Here is an 18,187-nt window from a genome sequence, read left to right on the forward strand (position 1 = left end):
GTGACGTGGAAGTTAATCTCCTCACAGTGGTCTTGTAGGTTGAGATACTAAAAAAAGGGTCTTGAAACACAGTACACTCCCAATAAAAGGTAACTGTTATTTACTTTTGACAACCCTATAAGGTTAGGAAACTGAAGCTCAGCACAACTTGCTGTTTCTTCTTCTTCTTCTTCTTTTTTTTTTTTTTTTTTTTGTTTATTTATTTGGGGGGTGGGGAGCAGGGGCAGAGAGAGATGAAGAAAGAGAATCCCAAACAGGCTCTACGCTGTCAGCACAGAGCTTGTCAGTGCAGAGCCCAATGCAGTGCTTGATCTCATGAACCTGGAAATGATGACCTGAGCCAGAATCAAGATCCTGACGCTTAACCCACTAAGCCAGCCTGCTTATTCTTCTTGATCCAGCCAGCAAGCTGTAGAATTAAGCCCGTAGTTCAAGTTTTCAGACTCCAGGGCTCTTCACCACACCTCAGTCTCCCAAATTGATGGTTGATAATGAGGAATCTTAAGAATTTAAAAGTCTTAAAGGGATATTTATTTTATCGTGTTTTCCTTTAAGTCCAAAAAATATCCATTTCAACGATCTGTGGTCACATCTCCAGATTTGCATCTTAAAGTTGCAAGAAGAGAAACACACAAAGATTTATGTCCCAAACAGGCTCACAAATCATTGCTTATAATAGCACAAAGTTGAACGCAAGCTAAATATAAGATATTTATTCAATAAACCTTGGCACAAATAATGATAATTGTATTTATTTATTTATTTATTTATTTATTTATTTATTTAATTGATTGATTTCTCAGGGCCAGAAGATGTTGTAAGAATTAAAAATAGGTCAAAGCGTTGGATAAGGGAGGTACTATTATGTTCTATTCATTGATCAATCTGTTTCTGAGATGGATGCATGGATCCATTCCATATTTCATTGCATTGTAGCACCTATGGTGGAATACTGTGCAGCTATAAAAAAAAAAAAAGTCATGTTTTCAATAGTTATTAAACTATAGGGAGATGTGCTTACATTAAAAATGTTAAGGGAAAAAACAGTATGAAAATTGCATACTATATTAATTTAGTCCTAAATGTGTGTGTGTGTGTGTGTGTGTGTGTGTGTGTGTGTGTGTGTGTGTTGTGTAATACCAAAATCTAAATCTAAATAGTACCCTTGTCCAGGTGATAGGTTATGGGTAATTTTGTATCCCCTTTTATACTTGTGTGAATACTCTGAACTTCTGTCATGAGACAGAACTGCTGTGATCATCAGAAAATTTAGATTACAAACTATTTTAGGATGCTGAAAAGAATACCATAATTTCACGGGTTTTTTAGTGTTTATTTATTTTTGAGAGAGAGAGAGACAGAGCGTGCATGGGAGAAGGGCAGAGAGAAAGGGAGACACAGAATCCAAAGCAGGTTCCAGGCTCTGAGCTGTCAGCACAGAGCCCAATGCGGGGCTCAAACTCATGAACTGTAAGATCATAACCTGATCCAAAGTCAGACACTTAACAGACTGGGCCACACAGTCACCCCCCAAAATACCAGAATTTCTAAGAACAAGATTTAGTCTCTCTTCACAGTTAAATAGTGAAATGGGAAGTGTTAATGGGAAAGATTTGCAAGAAAAACAATTATCCCAATGATTGGGAACAGATGAAAGATGTTCAAACTAGAAAGGGAAGTGCCTGAGAGAGAGTGTCTAACAGAACACTTGTGCTGCATTAACTTAGCACACTGGACCCTGCTTTTGATTGATGTCAGCTGTTCAGAGGCTGTCTTCTGACAGTAGTCAGTAGGATTCACTATAGACTGAAATAGTGTGGATAGAGGATCTGATGCCTTCAGAAGAGAAAAACAGAAGAGCTGTGACCCCCACAGGAATAGTTTCTGGATTAGAGAGTTTCAAGGCTATCGTGGGAAAGCAGCAATGAGAGCCTTCTTTTTGACAGTAACCCTAAAAGGTGTGCTGCTTCTTATCAGCCCCTTCTGGGCAGGGACGGCCTATCAGCGGCACCAAATGTACCTGACATAGACCCACCTTGAGGTGGCATCTTTCCAGCAACCTGTGGGAGCCAATCATATCACTCGCGATGAAACCCTGCAGCTCAAGATAATGTCGCTTGGCCCCAGACACTGTACAGCTTGTGCCTTGTCCTGTCTTCCTGAGAAAGTTAAGGTTGAGCTGCTGAGCCTGACCTTTAACAGGCCTTTGGAATTCCCCCCACACAGACCAGATAAGGGATTTTTTTTTTTAATGGGAAACTTAACAAGTTCACTTTAGAATCCCTTTTTTGGTGACCAGATCTGGCTTTTTCACAGAAATATCAGCTCTGCAAGTAAGTTGGAGTTCATCTCTTCCCTCAGAAAACTGCTGGCTGGTAGTCATCAACAAGATGTGAACAAGGAAGGTTCCCAAAGGAGAACACTGAACACTCGTTTCAGGATGAAGCCGCAAGAGCAAAGAAGTACTTTTAACACAAACAAATACCATCCATTGACCAACAGATGCAGGAGGACTCTTTTCCCAACTACTCCTACAGCCCCTGTGCTGAGAATCTGGCTCCTTCCAAAGCAGCTTCCTCTCCTGATGCTGTTCTCTGCCTTGCAGACACCCTCCTGGAGTTCTGAGGTAGGGCACAATTGAAGAGGAGATTTCTTTATGGTGAGTGCTCCGGTGGGGCACTTTCCTGGTGACAACCTTTAAATGACCTTTAGTCACTTGGTTCTAAGTTCTTTCAGACATTTTAACAAATAATGCTTAGTGAAGGGGGTTGAAAACAATGATCAACAATTGTGGAATTCTTTAGAGTTTATAAATTTGGCATTATGGAAGCTAGGGGCATAGTGTTATTTTCTTGATTCTCCATAAAACTTAAGTGAAACACTGCTTCTGTAGGACAAGTGGTGCAAAATAGCCTATTTGACTTTAGACTGTGTCATATGGATTAAGTCACAAGAAGTATTATAAAGTTCTGCATAAGGAAAAATAACCTACTGTTAAGAGATAACAAAGTACATATTTGAGATCGAGTAATATAGTAAAGTTTTTAGAGCTTACAAGATTGAACAGAACATGATATTATTGATTTTGGCTTCTTTTGGCGTAAATAGATTCTGCAGAACTATTTGTAAATCTTCCGTAAAGAGCTATTGGTTAAAATCATTACGCAGTCTTAAAAGTCTGTTCCATTTTACATACAACTAAACATCTTTTCATCATAAATAACAGTAAAAACACCAAATGGTATGTTTTTGAGTGTTAGCTGCAACATCTTTGACTTGACTGGATGGAATCCTATCTCCTAATATAATGAGTACTGTCTATTAGAAAAGCACAGTTTCTTTGCCAAGAAGAAAACATCTTGGAATTTGGATAATTGAAAATAAGGCTCTAAAAAATATGGACTGATGATGCTTAATGAATTTGTATTCAAATCTCTAACCTCAGTTTAATATGGACTAGATATTAATAAGTAACATTCTATTGACTACCAATGAGAAAATGTCTTTTTCCCACTCCTGTCTCCTAAGAGGAGGAACTATCTTCGGCACACTCCTGACCACTGTACTACTCCTCTGGAGCTGGGCAAATTTACTTGATTGGTAACATTAGGATTAATAACTGGGTATTCTGAGTTTGAGTCTGCTCTTCTTCCTGGGAGTTAGCCTGATGGCAAAGGGCATGAGCTCCGTGTACCTCCATGACCAGAATCTTACTTTGGGCAGGACCACAGTCCAACACTGTCTACAGCTAAGTAGGCAAGTCTGCCTCATTCTGAGATTTACTCTTAGCAAATCTACTTTCCATCAGACCTAAAGATGTGTGCCCCAACAGTTCAGTAGTAAAGATGTTATTTTAACCTTCATATATGCTTTCCCACCCCCCTCAATTTTTTCAATTGGTCAGAAAAGAGGGCTGTTATATACTGGGCCCCCCTTGGGAGAACCCAACATTACTCATCACTGAAGGTTTTTCTTAAATAAAGTTCAAAGACTTAATATAGGTTTTAAGTATTCACCTACAGAGATATTTCTTAACACCCATGAGAGAATGTCGAGGGAATCGACAGGGGAAACAGAAGGTACACATAAACTTTAAGATTACAATTTTTTTCTTCAAAGTACTCCCTGTGCAAAAATACTGTTTTTGGTTACACGAGAAGGGTCACTTCCTCCCTGAGGAGATGAGGGTTTTTTGAGCTTTTAGTAATATTTATCAACCCAAATTCAATCTCTAACACAGGTCACTGATGCAGGGTGTACTGGGGCAGTGTGTAATGAATATGAGTGAAACTTACTTCAGCAAATAAGTTTTGAAGCAAAGACTTGGCTTTATGGAGTATAGCAAGTCAGCCACCACACCTACCATCTGATATGAATGGTTAAAATCAATATTTTTCTTTTCTTATAGGTTGCCATTAACATCAACTTTGACTTGGCACCAAATTCCTTTGATGATCAGTACCAAGGATGCAGCCAGCAGGTCATGGAGAAGCTAAGTCAAGGGGATTATTTCACAAAAGAAATAGAAACACGTAGAAATTACTACAGGGTCTGGAGTAATGCCTATTTAACCTGGTTCAACCAAGCAAAAGATCTCCCCAAGAACATTAATATTACGCATGCTGTGGCCATCTCAGTTTATACATCAAACAATAGCATTCGCACAGACTTCATCAGAGCCATGGCCAGTGCTACTAGGACTCCACGGCAGTATGAACATTCATTCCATTTCAAATACCTACACTACTACCTGACCTCAGCAATCCAGCTGCTAAGGAAAGAGATAGTCGGGAAGAATAACTCATTGTGTTATGAGGTGCATCATGAGATGAAGGGTATCAATCTGGAAGCCTACAGAGGTGCCACCATCAGATTTGGCCAATTCCTCTCCGCCTCCCTCCGAAAAGAAGACACACAGCAGTCTGAAAACCAAACTCTATTTACCATATTCACCTGTCTGGGTGCACCTGTAGAAGAAGTCTCTGTCAAGAAGGAGGTCCTGGTCCCTCCCTATGAGTTGTTCAAAGTTGTAAATATGAGCTACAACCCAAGAGGAAATTGGTTGCAATTGCAGTCAGCTGGGAACCAGAGCACATATAACTGTCAGCTACTAAAAGGTATTATATTATTGATCTAAATTGAATCCACTCTAATCAGGATCACAGACCACTGTTCTTTTACAAAAGTTATTTTTCTGGGTAAGCTTGTTGAGGGAAAGGCCAAAACCATGGAAACTGGCCTTCAGGGATGGTGGAACTGACAGATTAGAGATAACCTGCCTTATTTCTTGGTTTCCCTTCTCTTCTTTCTGCTAAACTACCTCTAGAAAAAAAAATGTATTTCTGCAGTGCATTGTAGACACAGAGAGTAAACCTCTACTGAAAAAAATAGCACATAAAATATAGTATTTTTACCTTCTCCCTCTAACTCATTTTTTTTGTCATGGCCATTATAGGAATAAGGAGTTTTGAAAGTAAAGCAGGAAGCATGATTTATTCATTCACTCTTATCTATTAACTATCTTCTATGTTCCAGGAACTGGGATGGGAGACCCCAGGCAATGTGAAATGAATCAAGCAAGATCATTATCCTAGGGAGATTTTTAGTCTAATGAGAAATGGAAATATGAACAACTGTCCACACTCAAAAGCACTAAGCAACACACCAGATGTTTAAGCAACGGCTGTGGCTTCCCTATGCAGGAAGCTATTCATTGTCTCTGGAGAAAGTAAGAAAGGCTTCAGAATAGAGGACCACATGGGACTTGAAGTAGGAATGGGGGTTTTCAGTGAAAGAAGAGAGGAAAAGCCATTGCAAGCAGAAAACAGCATATGCTGAATCACAGATTTCAAATAGCTGGTGTCTTTAGGGAATCTCCACGATTCTGGATGGTTGGAATGTAGGAGGTGTAGGACATAGGAAGAGTAGAAAGGGAATACAGGATTGATTGGAGTGGGAAGATTCAGATGAGCTAGACCATTAAAACTCTTGTATTCTATGCTGAGGACTTTTCAAATTTCATGCTATAGATAATGGGAAGTCATTGGAAGTTTTTAAGGAATGGAACATCGATTAGAGCAGTATTTGAGCAAGAGCTCTGATGATACCATGAAAAAAAATGAACTGAAGCAGGAGGAATTGGAGACATCATGAAACAAAAATATATGTTAAGGCCTTTTTTAGAAAAATACATGGCTGACTCCTTTCCATCCCTGTATGTTGCCAGCCACAGTCACTGCACAAAAGGGTACTTCTGTAGCAAGTGCTGTGCCCTGTTTGATTCAGAAGGGAGACCGTCCTTATCCACCTGTGCACTCATTCCCACTCACACAACTGCAGTGTCTACCTTTGAAATATCCCTGAATCTTTCTCTACTCCATCACTATCGGTACTGTTAGTAATTCAGGCTGTCAGCGTTTCTCAAAATTTTGGGGCTACAGTGTTACAAAGATCTTGAAACTATCATCCACGCTGAAGTCTTGGGCCTGCTCACTCTGGTGCTATCTGCAAACACAGACCAGAGGAGAGGTGACCTATCAATACTTTAATCTCCTCCTGCCTCTCCTTGGAAGTGTGGTAGGCAGTACTATGCGTGAAATGAGTATCTGTTCCACAGACCAAGAGATTAGTGTTTGCAGAGGAGAATATGAAACACTAGAGTATGAAGAAAACAGTGAGATTTTGATAATAAATGAGAACATTCATAGCCAGTTTCCAGGATTCTTTGGAACTATACTTGACTATGACACGGTTGCTTCATCCTCATCATGATGAAGTTGAGACAGAAAAATTTTTCTACAAGGTTGATGAGCACAATAAAATATATTAAGTAAAAAGTTGTAGGGCATTGACACAACCAATATCCACCTATCTCTACTTATTACCAAAAAAATGTATTAATTTCATGATGTTTGTAGCTTTCAGGAAACTGAGAAAAAGGAGAATGTAATAGAAACAATTACCCATACTCTCTTCTCTCTAAGTCTCAAAGAAAAGGTGTTTCAAGACCCTCCACACCAAATTAATGACCCTTGCTTTCCTGTCAGGAAACAACTCAAGCACAACTTTGAGTTAAGGCTTAGCTGGAGTAGCCATGCATATCACTAGATTCTGGAAGCTTAGTTGGTCTTGACTGGATCTTTGGAATCACAAATCATACTTAAGGGAATCAATAATCTTGTACTGCTCTGTAAGCTTTTTGTGAGCCAGGATATGACTACATAGTATTTAAGAGCTTGGCATGGAATCCAGGCGCTTGGACCCCAGATCCACTCTGTCTAAATTCCTGTCCAACTGGTACTATGTTTTAGCTGTGTTCTCAATCCAGTTGCTTAAACTCCCTATGTTTCTTCAGCTATGCAAGGAGCATCATAACAGAGCCCCACAGGGCTCTTGGGAAAATAAAATAAAACACTAAAGAATTTCTACATTCCCTAGCATATAGTATATGGTAAATAAGCCTTAACCAATATTAATTTTAGTCTCCTGGAACATAGAGGTACTTAATCTGTATTTGTTGAATAAGTAAGTGAATAAATGAAGCATTCTCTTTCAATGCCTCTACATGACCTGGGCCTTGGGTCAGATGACCAGATAACGCAATTGACTAAAAACAGTTTCAATACTTACTAGAATGAGAAAATATTCTAGAAAGCTCAACCCCTAATCAAAAACTAAGGAGCTATAGCCATAATATAAATGATCTGGAATGTGGGCACTTGCAATGTGAGTTATTATATCTAAATCTTTCCCAGAAATTCCCCAACTGTGCAGTCTTGGGAAGAAATTGTAAATGGTGGAATGAAACTACCACTGGTCATAGAAGGTGATGTTTTGGTCAGAGGCATTACATGGTAGGCCAAGAGCTGGAGTTGGAGTGTCTTCCCAGCCAGCACAACTACAAAACTATTTGGGAGATTGAAAGAGGGAGAGGAACAAGCCCAAGCTGCTGTGATGCCATTCTTCCTTTGACTCCTTTGGCTCTGGCTGAAAGTTGCAGAGAAGGCTCCTCCATCCTCTGGTTCTGCCTTCCCTAAACCCCTTAGGGAAGCCAAGTGAGGGAAGCCTCAAGGCTGCCATTGGCTGGTGGTTAGCACAGACACTTTAGTTGAGGACAAAAAGACTAATCTTGAGACAAACACAACCAATATCCACCTATCTCTACTCACTACAAAAAAAGTTTGATTAATTTCACGATGCTTGCAGCCATTCACTGCAGTGGTATTTGTTTTCTCAATGAGTAAGCTATTTCTGAAACTTTCCTGAAGTCATTTCTGTTAACTAACAAGTAACACTCCACTTATCCCAACATCTTGGAGCAGTATTGGATTGATCCATACATGAACAACGGAAGGAGGAAGGTGGCGGTGTGTTTTTCTTTTCTGGGAGTCCTTCACTGGAAGGGAGTAAGATCAGTGGACTCTCTCCAGACCTGTTTTTCTAGGTAACTGATATTGTTCACCATCAACCTCAGTCTAGGGATGCACAGATGGTATTCTATTGATATCTAATTCCTCATGAAACCGGAGTCCTCTCAACTGTTTCTTATCCCTTCAATTTTTTTCCTGAGCAGAAGCCACAAACTATCTTATGTCTCAACAATTCCCTCTCAGCCAGTGACTTGTTTCCTCTCCTGTTCCCTCTTAATCTGACAGACAACATATTTGAAAGACAACACGAAGACCTTTAAAATTGGTCAGCCAGGGGGCGCCTGGGTGGCTCGGTCGGTTAAGCGTCCGACTTCAGCTCAGGTCACGATCTCGCGGTCCGTGGGTTCGAGCCCCCCGTCGGGCTCTGGGCTGATGGCTCAGAGCCTGGAGCCTGCTTCCGAATCTGTGTCTCCCTCTCTCTCTGCCCTTCACCCGTTCCTGCTCTGTCTCTCTCTGTCCCAAAATAAATAAACGTAAAAAAAAAAAAAATTTTTTAATTGGTCAGCCAGGACACCATAATTCTCCCAATGAAAAGACAGTAGATTAGAGAGCATAGCTTCTTCAGTCCTTCAATTTATTTCAAAATTGGTTCTGTTAACTTGTAACTACAATTCCCAAGTTCAAAGAGCACCCAGGAATCTGTCGCCTTCAGAGAGTCAACAGGTCAAATTGGTAGCATAATATATTTAAGCGAGTCAATTTGAAAAAGACAAATCATTTAAGACATTCTAAACTAACAGCTCTCCCTTCTAATTCTTCTCTCACCCCTCATATGACCTATACTGGTTACCATAGGAACAGATGTTTTCATGCTCACTGAAACATTCGAAATATGTTATGTCAGTTATTTGTCCTTAAATGTTGCTTTGTTCAAGAAAATAATCCGTGCCAAAAATCTGTACACACACAAATACATGCTCTGTTCTATATCATTGGATTCACAAGGAAGGATTTATTTGTTAAAATGTTTCACATAATCAACATTCTTAAGCATGTTTCTAGAAAAAAATACAGTCAATTGTAGCAAGCCTGGTTTTACATGTTAACTTTGCCAGTTACTAGCAGTAAGGACATGGACAAATGGCTTAGTTCTTCCGTGCTTCCATTTCTTTATATGTAACACAGGGGAAAATTTTAATAAAAACCTACCTTATAAGATTCTAGTGAGTATAAAATGACTTATGCATGTAAAAGCTCTTAGCACAATACCTGATGCTAGTAAGTACTCCAAACTTTCAGCTACTATTACTGTTACATACTATTTATTTTATTAACTTCCTGTTTCCTGTGTTCTTTGACTCTGGGCTTTATCTCAAACAAGTTTTCCCAATTTGTGATACCACATTACTCTCGAAGGATAGTGTCTATCTCACCCGAATGCATGAAAGAATGAGTAACTGAATGAACCTGGGATGGTGGAAACCACCACAGCATGGTGGAAAGAGAAGACTTTGGAGCCAGGATGGGCTGGACATATGTTAATAGCTACGTGGCCTTGTGCAAATGACAGCCTATCAGCCTGTTTCTTTATTCATAAAATGGGGCAAGAGGGAACGTTGTGGTAGTACTTGGTATCCACTCTCTCAAACACAATTGAAAAACTCTGCAAAGTACTTTGCACATGGAAGTGGAATAATAGTGTAATGGCACAAATGTGTGCTTCAGTGACATTGAGAGTTAAAAATAAAACAAAAGAAGAGGCGGAAGAAACAATGCTTACCATTGTTTGAGTGCCAACTTTTTCCTAGCTAACTCTAAAATAATGACACTCATTAATCTCTGCATTTTGACAGAAACGAGCTATAGATAGCATTCGGCTCCAAATACCAGATTACCTAGATACACTGTATGTCAGTTTTAGCTTTTTCTGTTTTTTTCAAGGGATTGACTCTTTCTGAACAATCTGGTATAATTCGCAGATTCAGAATTCATTAAATAAAAGGTATAATAATCATATGTTGTCCCCAGGCTGTATACCCTAAGGTATAGATGACCAAATTGAGGTTATAAGTCACTAGTAAAATGATATTTATGTAGCAATTTCATTTACAAAAGGTTTTCACACACATTATCTGTTTAATTCTTACCACCACCCTGTACATTGGGTTACTGACCCCACTGTACTGATGTGAATACTGAGGTTTAGAGAGGTTAAATGGCTTATGTGAGATCATTCAGCTTACAAATGACAAAAGTACAACTTTTTCCCATGCCTTATGACAAAAAGCCCATGACAGTTTTCTCTATAGAGTATTTTCAGGAGATTTATTTGCTGTTCAAAAATATTACTAAGAACCTACCATTAGTCTTAATGCTCTGTGACTGTGACTAGATTATAACTCACTTTGCATACACATAAATTACAAACACACACACACACACACACACACACACACACACACACACAACAATCAGTTACCATTTTGCATGCTGTTTAACTAGAGTGTTTTTTATTCTAACCCATTTTATGACATTATTAAAGCGTGATGGTCATGACAAGGCATTAATGCATCACAAACTCCAATTTGAAAAATACTCTACTAGGGACAGAGGGAACACAAAGTATTAAATAGATAGTCTAGAAGAAAAGTAAAAACAAATACAAAAGTCAATTTAATGTGAGTTATCCTTAAATGAAAGATTTTGTAGATTGCATTGAATTTAATTCACAGATGTTTTTCATTTATTCTCCTAAATAAAGATATTGTCTGTGCAAAAAAATAATAAAGTGTGAGGTAGAAATTTAATGACTGTAAGAAAGGTAGAGAAAAAAGGAACAAAAGAGGAAAGAAAAGTTACTTTAGCTGAGAAAATAAAATTAAAGTAAGCTTTTTTAATATCCTGGTTATTATGAAAGGGGCTTAATAGGTGGTTTGAAGGATGAGTATGATTCAAAATAGTAATATCTGTATGTCTGTCACTTCTTTGAGCCTCATTGTAATAGCCGTGAAACAAAGTGGAATGACAGTGATCCGAGTATTTCCAAAAACCTCGAGGTGCTCTCATTTTACAGATGAGAAAACTGGGGCCCAGTGAAAGTGACTACCATGGTAAAGGTAGGCTAGGGGCAAAGCTTCAAGACCAAAGCTAATTCCTTCCAATAACCATAGTTTAAACCAGCTATATTGGTTTGCTGTCAATCAATATTTTCTGATAATTCTTCAGTAGAATCTCATCCCGTTAAAAAGTGAGGAAAGGCAGGGTCAGAGGTCCTTGGGACCTCAGCCTGAATGAAGAGAAAACAAAACAAGAAGTGAATAATGAATAACCTGCAACAGTGGTATTAATGGTTCCAAGGTCCCTGTGAGAGTTCAGATTAATATAGTTTTACACAAAGTTTGGCAAAAGCTTAGAAATCTGTACCCACTATTAACTCTCCGTGTCTACTCTTATTGGTGAAAATTGGGGTTTTAAATATCGTTTGCATATATAGAATTCCAAGAAATTTCAGGAAACTCAAAGGATTTTACACATTATTATGTGAAAGTAGTGGAAAAATATTTCTCCATCATCGGGTCATCCTATCAAATGAGATGTTTAAATAGGCAATCACAGAGCTGAAAGTCTTCCTACCCTAAACATCTTTTCTACTCTAAATAATCAGTGAAGGCTGGTTAAAAAGGTGATTCCACTCTTTATCTAGAGCCTTTTTTAAAGGTTTCCATCTTCCAACTCATTCTATATCTTCATCCCATTAAATTCCCAATTAGTAGTGATACCTGACATAGTTTCTTGTATTCCAGTCTTGCTTCCATGAGCCACATCTAACTGCCTGCTAACCTTCCCCATACTTCCTGTGAAGAGCATGCATGTGTAGGCAGTACACACACACACACACACACACACACACACACACCACACACCAAGCAAAATTGTGTCAATACCCTTGGCCCACTTTGTAATTAAAAAATGGACATGCAAAGTATGGAGAAACAATATAGTGGTTAAAAAGATGTGTGATGCTTGGTAAATGTCTCCACATTTTGTGTCACCATTTTACCAACTGAAAAATGGGGATAATGGAGAACAAACACTGCGTAGATTTCCTGTGAGGATTACATGAGTTCATCTATAGCAAGTGCTTAAAATAGATCATAGCACAGCATGAGTTGTTTAATCAATGTTAGCTTTCATAATGATGACGAAGCTGATGGTAATTAGATGGGGGTAAGGGTGATGGGGAGAGTGCTGCTGATGATAATAAGGGTGGCAAATCAGGAGATCTCAAATACCTACTAGCTGGGTAACCTGCAGTAAATATCTGAACTTCTTGGTGCCTGTTTCATCATCTGCAAAATAAACAAGCTGAGTTCTGTTAGAAAATATCTAAAAGAATATTTTTTTAAGTAGCCAACTTAAAATACTTTTATTAGGAATTTTCTAACTTAAAAAAAAAAAGTGAATCAAAGGAGAAATGAGGTCATTTAAAAAAAAATTCTCTGCCACCTAAAACATCTCTAACTTTGTGTTTGTTTTTACAGCTTCCAGCAAAAAGTACAACCCAGCTCCCATGGTTATTGCTTCTCTCTCCTTCTTGACCAGTGTCGTCATCTCTTCTAAAAGTAGAGTATAAAGGAACCTTGTGGTTTTGCTTTCTCTGTGCCCTTTTGCTTGACGCCAGCCAGGGCACCCTGAATACCCTTGGGGAATCACTCTGCCCAGTCACCAACTGACACAGAGCTGGCCCAGCCTGCTGCCTGTGAGTGGACCTGTAACTCCGTATATTTCTTCTCCGTGGACACAGAGATTCATACTGAAATAGAAAAGGACCCAGCCAGAGCCAGTGAGATACAATCATGGTAATTTTTTGGCATCAGGATTGGCAGTGGGGTGGGAGCCTTTTTTTTTTTTTTGAGTGAAGATTAATGAAAGCAGAGTGAGTAGGAGCCTGGAGCTACTAAGCAGCTATCTTGCCACCAGCAGGGAAGACTCTATCTCCTTGAGAATGGAGCGAACACAATGAAGGAAGAATTGAGGAATGAAAAGAAACCATTTTGATGAGAGTAAATGAGCCCTTAGATCCAATTGTGCCTGCAAGTGGACTCCTGGGCTTTTTTTATCACAGAAATCAATAAATAGCATATTTGCATAAATAATTTGAATTGAATATACTACCTTAAGCAATTAAAGGAATCATGAATACAAGGATTCTCCATTATTTTTTTTTTAGCAATCCTAAATAGGAACAAACCAGAGAAGCTTGAGTTCGAAAGCAGAGACCAAATTCTTCATCAGATGGAAAAGCTTTGAAGTCCAGAGACTTAACTAAAGTGTGAGATTTTTATCAGCATTCAGCACCAAACCAGTATAGTCTTAGATAGGAGGAAATATGAAAACTTGAGAAATAAAAGGAAAGTTAATACAAGATGTTAGTGAAATCTCATTCATTCACTGCCAGTAGTGGGGTGCTGCACGTGTTTCTAAAACATTACAGAAGTGAGAATTTAAATTCATATATTAATTCAGAAAGAACTTTATGGCAAATTGGATTTTAAGTCAGCATCAAAAATTTAAGTACATTTATTAGGGATGTATGTAGATGTGTGTGGAGATGAAGGAGAAGATGTAGGAGAAAAAAAGTCTGATAACCAAGCACATATCAAAGATACATTGAGTCGCCACTATGTGACAATAATTAAGTGAAAGGGAGTATAAATCATCGAACTTCACAGCTGGGAATGTTCTCCAACTCACCTCAGTAGTATACAATACGAGTGGGGCAATGGGGTTGTTTTAGCGGATTTCCAAAGACCTTAGTATTGGGCTAAATGGAGTGAAAGTGAGGGCTAGCTCTACACCTTTGAATTTTGAAAGTCCATGCTACTTAGCCCCTCTGAGATTTGAGTAAGAAACAATGAAAGTAAAATCAGCTTAACTGACCCCAGGAGAACTTTCTAAAAGGACCGTGCCATGAGAGAAGAGACTCAGTGAAGAATTAGCCTAAAATCAGCTGGTAGAGAATTCAGGCATCTAATACTTTACACGGAATTTTGAGAATAGGGCCAAGCGCATCTCTGTCACCTAGCTTACATTGGTCTCTATACCTAATAAAGCAAGGATAAAATTTCCATAAACACAATATTCCTGATTTATTGCCCAGGGACCTCGGCAGTTTAGTGGCTACTGAGTAGAGTCCCGCAGGCCTGACTCTGGGAAGAAGCTTTGCTGTAAGCCTCAGTGAAGCAATAGAAAAGCCTTCCAACATCTTGCATATATAATTTTTTTTTTCTGTGCCACATAAATGCACTTATTGAACCATACTATGTACAAAACACTTTGGGGATTAAAAGTTGAATGTCGTAGGCCAGATCTTCCATGAGTTTACAATCTCTTGGGAGAAATTAAAAAAAGAACATAAACGAGTCCCAGAGGAAATAGCAAAAGAAAGGGGGAAATCAAGCCTTCTGTTCATGATAGTTCAAAAGAGAGACTCCTTCAAACTGAAGCAAGAAGAGATGCCAGGAAGGCTTCAGGGAGGAGGCAGGATTTGAACGAGGCCTTGGAACACTGGGAGTGGAGCAAGGGGTTAGAGGAAGAAGATAGTAAGTGTAGGTATGTGTCAAGTGCTTAGTGTCATCGTGCATACAAATAAGCACTTGAAGTTTAGAGAAAAATGAGATCCTTCTGACCTATGGTTGGATACAGCTTTCTATCAGAGATGAGGCTTGAGAAAGGGGTTCAGATGGGTAGAAAGGAGACACCTGAGCAGGAGAGAGTCGGAGGATATAGGAATGATCAGTGTACGTAAGGGTCAGGAAGTAGGTCTGGCAGAGTGAAGCTGTAATGTGGACCAGAGAGGAAAGAGTCACCCAGTCAAGCTAAAAAGGCAGTCTAACGCACTGGATCTCCATGAGAAATCAGTTTTCTGAGTAAGACATTCTAAATAGGTGACTCTTAACACATGCCTCCAGCACCTGCAGCATCAGTGTCCCTTAAGAATTTGTTAGAAATGTGAGCTCTAGGGCCTGATCCCAATCCATGGAATCAGAAACTTAGAACCTATGTTTAAGAAGCCCTCCAGGCTTGTGACTTATGGGATTATGATCCTGCCGCTGCTTTATAGAACAAATCTCCAGAGATAGAAGTTATTCCCCTGAATTATGTAGATTTGTAGGTTAAGGATGAATGTCCATAGTTTACGTTCCCTTGATCTCTCTCTATGGTCCACAGTTTTTGTGCAAGAAAACCGTGAGGTGGACCGTTGATTTAAATCAATTTAAAGTCTAAGTTCATGAAATTTTAGGACATCACTTTCAAAAATTTCACTGTAATTTCTGCTCTTTTTTTTCTTCCGGGATACCTTTGAAGATAAAATGGACGCTTGACTGTGCACAAATTCACATGAATTGTTAAAAGAGCTGGTGTTATAAAGTTGCATAGTATTTACCTCCTATAGTAATTTTTATTAAAATAAAACATGCTTCTCTCCTTTTTGTGTACACAAAAAGTTATCTGGCCTCATCTATTATTTTATTTTTATCTTTATAATTTAGTGTTCTAATATGCCTATCTGATTGTCGTGAATTTCTCTGTTCGCTATTACTTTGAAAAATAATAAAGCCAGTGAAAGAAAATTTCTGTAGAGTTTGATTTGCCTGGGGAGCCAGGATTCTTGGCCTGAGTTGTGTCATGATCAGAATCAAATTGACTTATGCTCTATGAACCAGATCTTGATTTGGTAAAATTCAACAAACATTCATTGAATTAGATGCTTTCAGAGATGCCAACACGTACCAAACATTGGCAAGTGAGAAAACATGAAGAAAAAAAAGCATTACAAGTATTACAGGACTCTCTTCCTACTTTCCTTCCTTGTTTTCCTTCCTTCCTCTTTCCTTCCTTCTTTTCTTTATTTTCTCGTAGTAAATGCCCATGTGTTTCATTTTGTTTTGCTTTATGGCAGTTCACATTTTTGTCCCCACTTATGCTTCATTCAGTTAGTTCACACTGGGCTCATGGCCCCTGAGGACTGAGACTAGATAAGAGGTAGAAACGAGTGAGTCTTCCCCGTGCTGCTTTTCAAAACCTGGAGGAACTGATAGAAAATGAGAGGAACCCAAAACAAAGAATTTGAGAGAAACATTAAACAAGAGTAATAGGTTTGAAAGGAGTGAGGCTTCCCCACCGACACACACACAGTATCTCCACAGGCTGGGAAGCAGCCACCACCAAGAAGTCATCAATGTGGGAAGATTAGCAGTCCTGGGTGGTGGGGGAATATCTGTGAGAGGCACTGTCAGTGATGGCCAGCCTCACAGGAGCCACCAGCATCTGAAAACCACTCTTACTGATGCACTGCCCATCTCTGAGGTCAAGGGATGACACCAGCTGTCGTTCCCATTGACATGTGGTGAGGACTTCCCTAGAACTGCTACCAGTCATTCTTCCAGTCATTTCACAGAAAGACTCTGCCCAAGACTTTTCTTGGCCCTTGTCCCATTCATTTCCATGTGACCCCCCCTGCTGTTGTAATATCCTGGGACACAATCTTAAGACCAAGAGAAAGCAGGTGAAAACCTGAATACACACAGTTTCAGAAAAAGTAACAAAGTGAGAACCACGTCTCCCTCCTCCCATTTATATATGCGTATTTTTGAAGTCAGGATAGAAATGGATCAGCTCAAGAATGTCCTCAAAATAAGACAGCTATTAATGGATACCTATTGCAAACAAACAAGATTTCAGCGTTGGAGCTGAGAGAAACTGCAGACTCCATGTAATGAAACTCATCCTTTTTGCAAACCCTCTAAACCCTGGAAATGGTCAAAATCCCTGTGGCCCTTGCCACAGGACGTTTGGAAGGTCTTATTGTTAGGGAGCAAGGAAGAGATTCCTACTTTAAAATTATAGTGGTGATTCCAATGACAGCCTTGGCTTTGGAGCTGAGCTCCTGACTCAGGTTAGCAAAAGTGCAACTTCAAAGTAGCCATGACTGAGGAGGTGACCTGGGAACCTCGGTGGAAGTGACTGCATCGCAGGCTAAAAAGTACACAAACTGAGTGCCATCTTCCCCCCTCCATCAAATGCCCACCATCTCTTTCCCTTTTAGTTTCTCATGCTGCAGACTTTTTTTAAGTATAGGGAAATATGTTTTCTCTTTAAAGAAGAAAATGAGACTTAAAGCTTCAGATGAGAAAATGTTTACACGAGGAAAAAACTTAGGTATTCTCAGAAAAAAAGTTCCAATAAAGAACTAAAATTACTGGGGCGCCTGGGTGCCTCAGTCGGTTAAGTGTCGGACTTCGGCTCAGGTCATGATCTCAAGGTCTGTGAGTTCGAGCCCTGCGTCGGGCTCTGCACTGACAGCCCAGAGCCTAGAGCCTGTTTCAGATCCTGTGTCTCCCTCGCTCTCTGCCCCTCCCCCGCTCATACTCTCTCTTGCTCTCAAAAATAAATAAAACATTAAAAAAAATTTTTTTTAAAGAACTCAAGTTACTAATTGCTTTTCTTATTCTCAGTGAAGTTCTTACTAGGTTCATGTAGAATATGGCAATGTTGAAAGCATATGCTTCTTCCCACTGAATGAGCGTCAAAGACTTTCTGGTAGGCAAAGGGACTTGTCTAACTTTTCTTCCCCCATAAAAGCACATCTCAGAAATCCTACAAGTGTTTCAGTCTTCATGAAAGGTTAGAGCAACTCCATTTTTCAACCTCCAATAGTTCCTAATCACAAAACTTCAGTAGGAAACAGACAAGAATAAATTGTTTGCTCTGGTCTTAGTCAAGTAAGCAAGAAAACAACTACTCTTCCTTCATTG

General features: G+C 39.3%; 2 protein-coding genes across 3 annotated transcripts in view; one reads left to right on the forward strand and one right to left on the reverse strand.

Annotated features, from left to right (window-relative positions):
• The window catches only part of PDE6H (phosphodiesterase 6H), a 179,598-nt gene that overhangs the window by 144,886 nt on the left and 16,525 nt on the right, over positions 1–18,187 (reverse strand). The gene's annotated exons all lie outside the window — the stretch shown is intronic.
• ART4 (ADP-ribosyltransferase 4 (inactive) (Dombrock blood group)) lies at positions 1,848–16,005 on the forward strand. Its single transcript, XM_019452055.2, has 3 exons — positions 1,848–2,626; positions 4,409–5,117; positions 12,911–16,005. Exons 1-3 carry the CDS (start codon positions 2,441–2,443, stop codon positions 13,000–13,002), a joined length of 987 nt encoding a protein of 328 aa, XP_019307600.2. The 5' UTR covers positions 1,848–2,440; the 3' UTR covers positions 13,003–16,005.

The sequence above is a fragment of the Panthera pardus genome, unplaced genomic scaffold (genome assembly GCF_024362965.1).
Source record: "Panthera pardus isolate Hobbes unplaced genomic scaffold, ASM2436296v1 HiC_scaffold_6, whole genome shotgun sequence".
Lineage (NCBI taxonomy): Eukaryota > Metazoa > Chordata > Mammalia > Carnivora > Felidae > Panthera > Panthera pardus.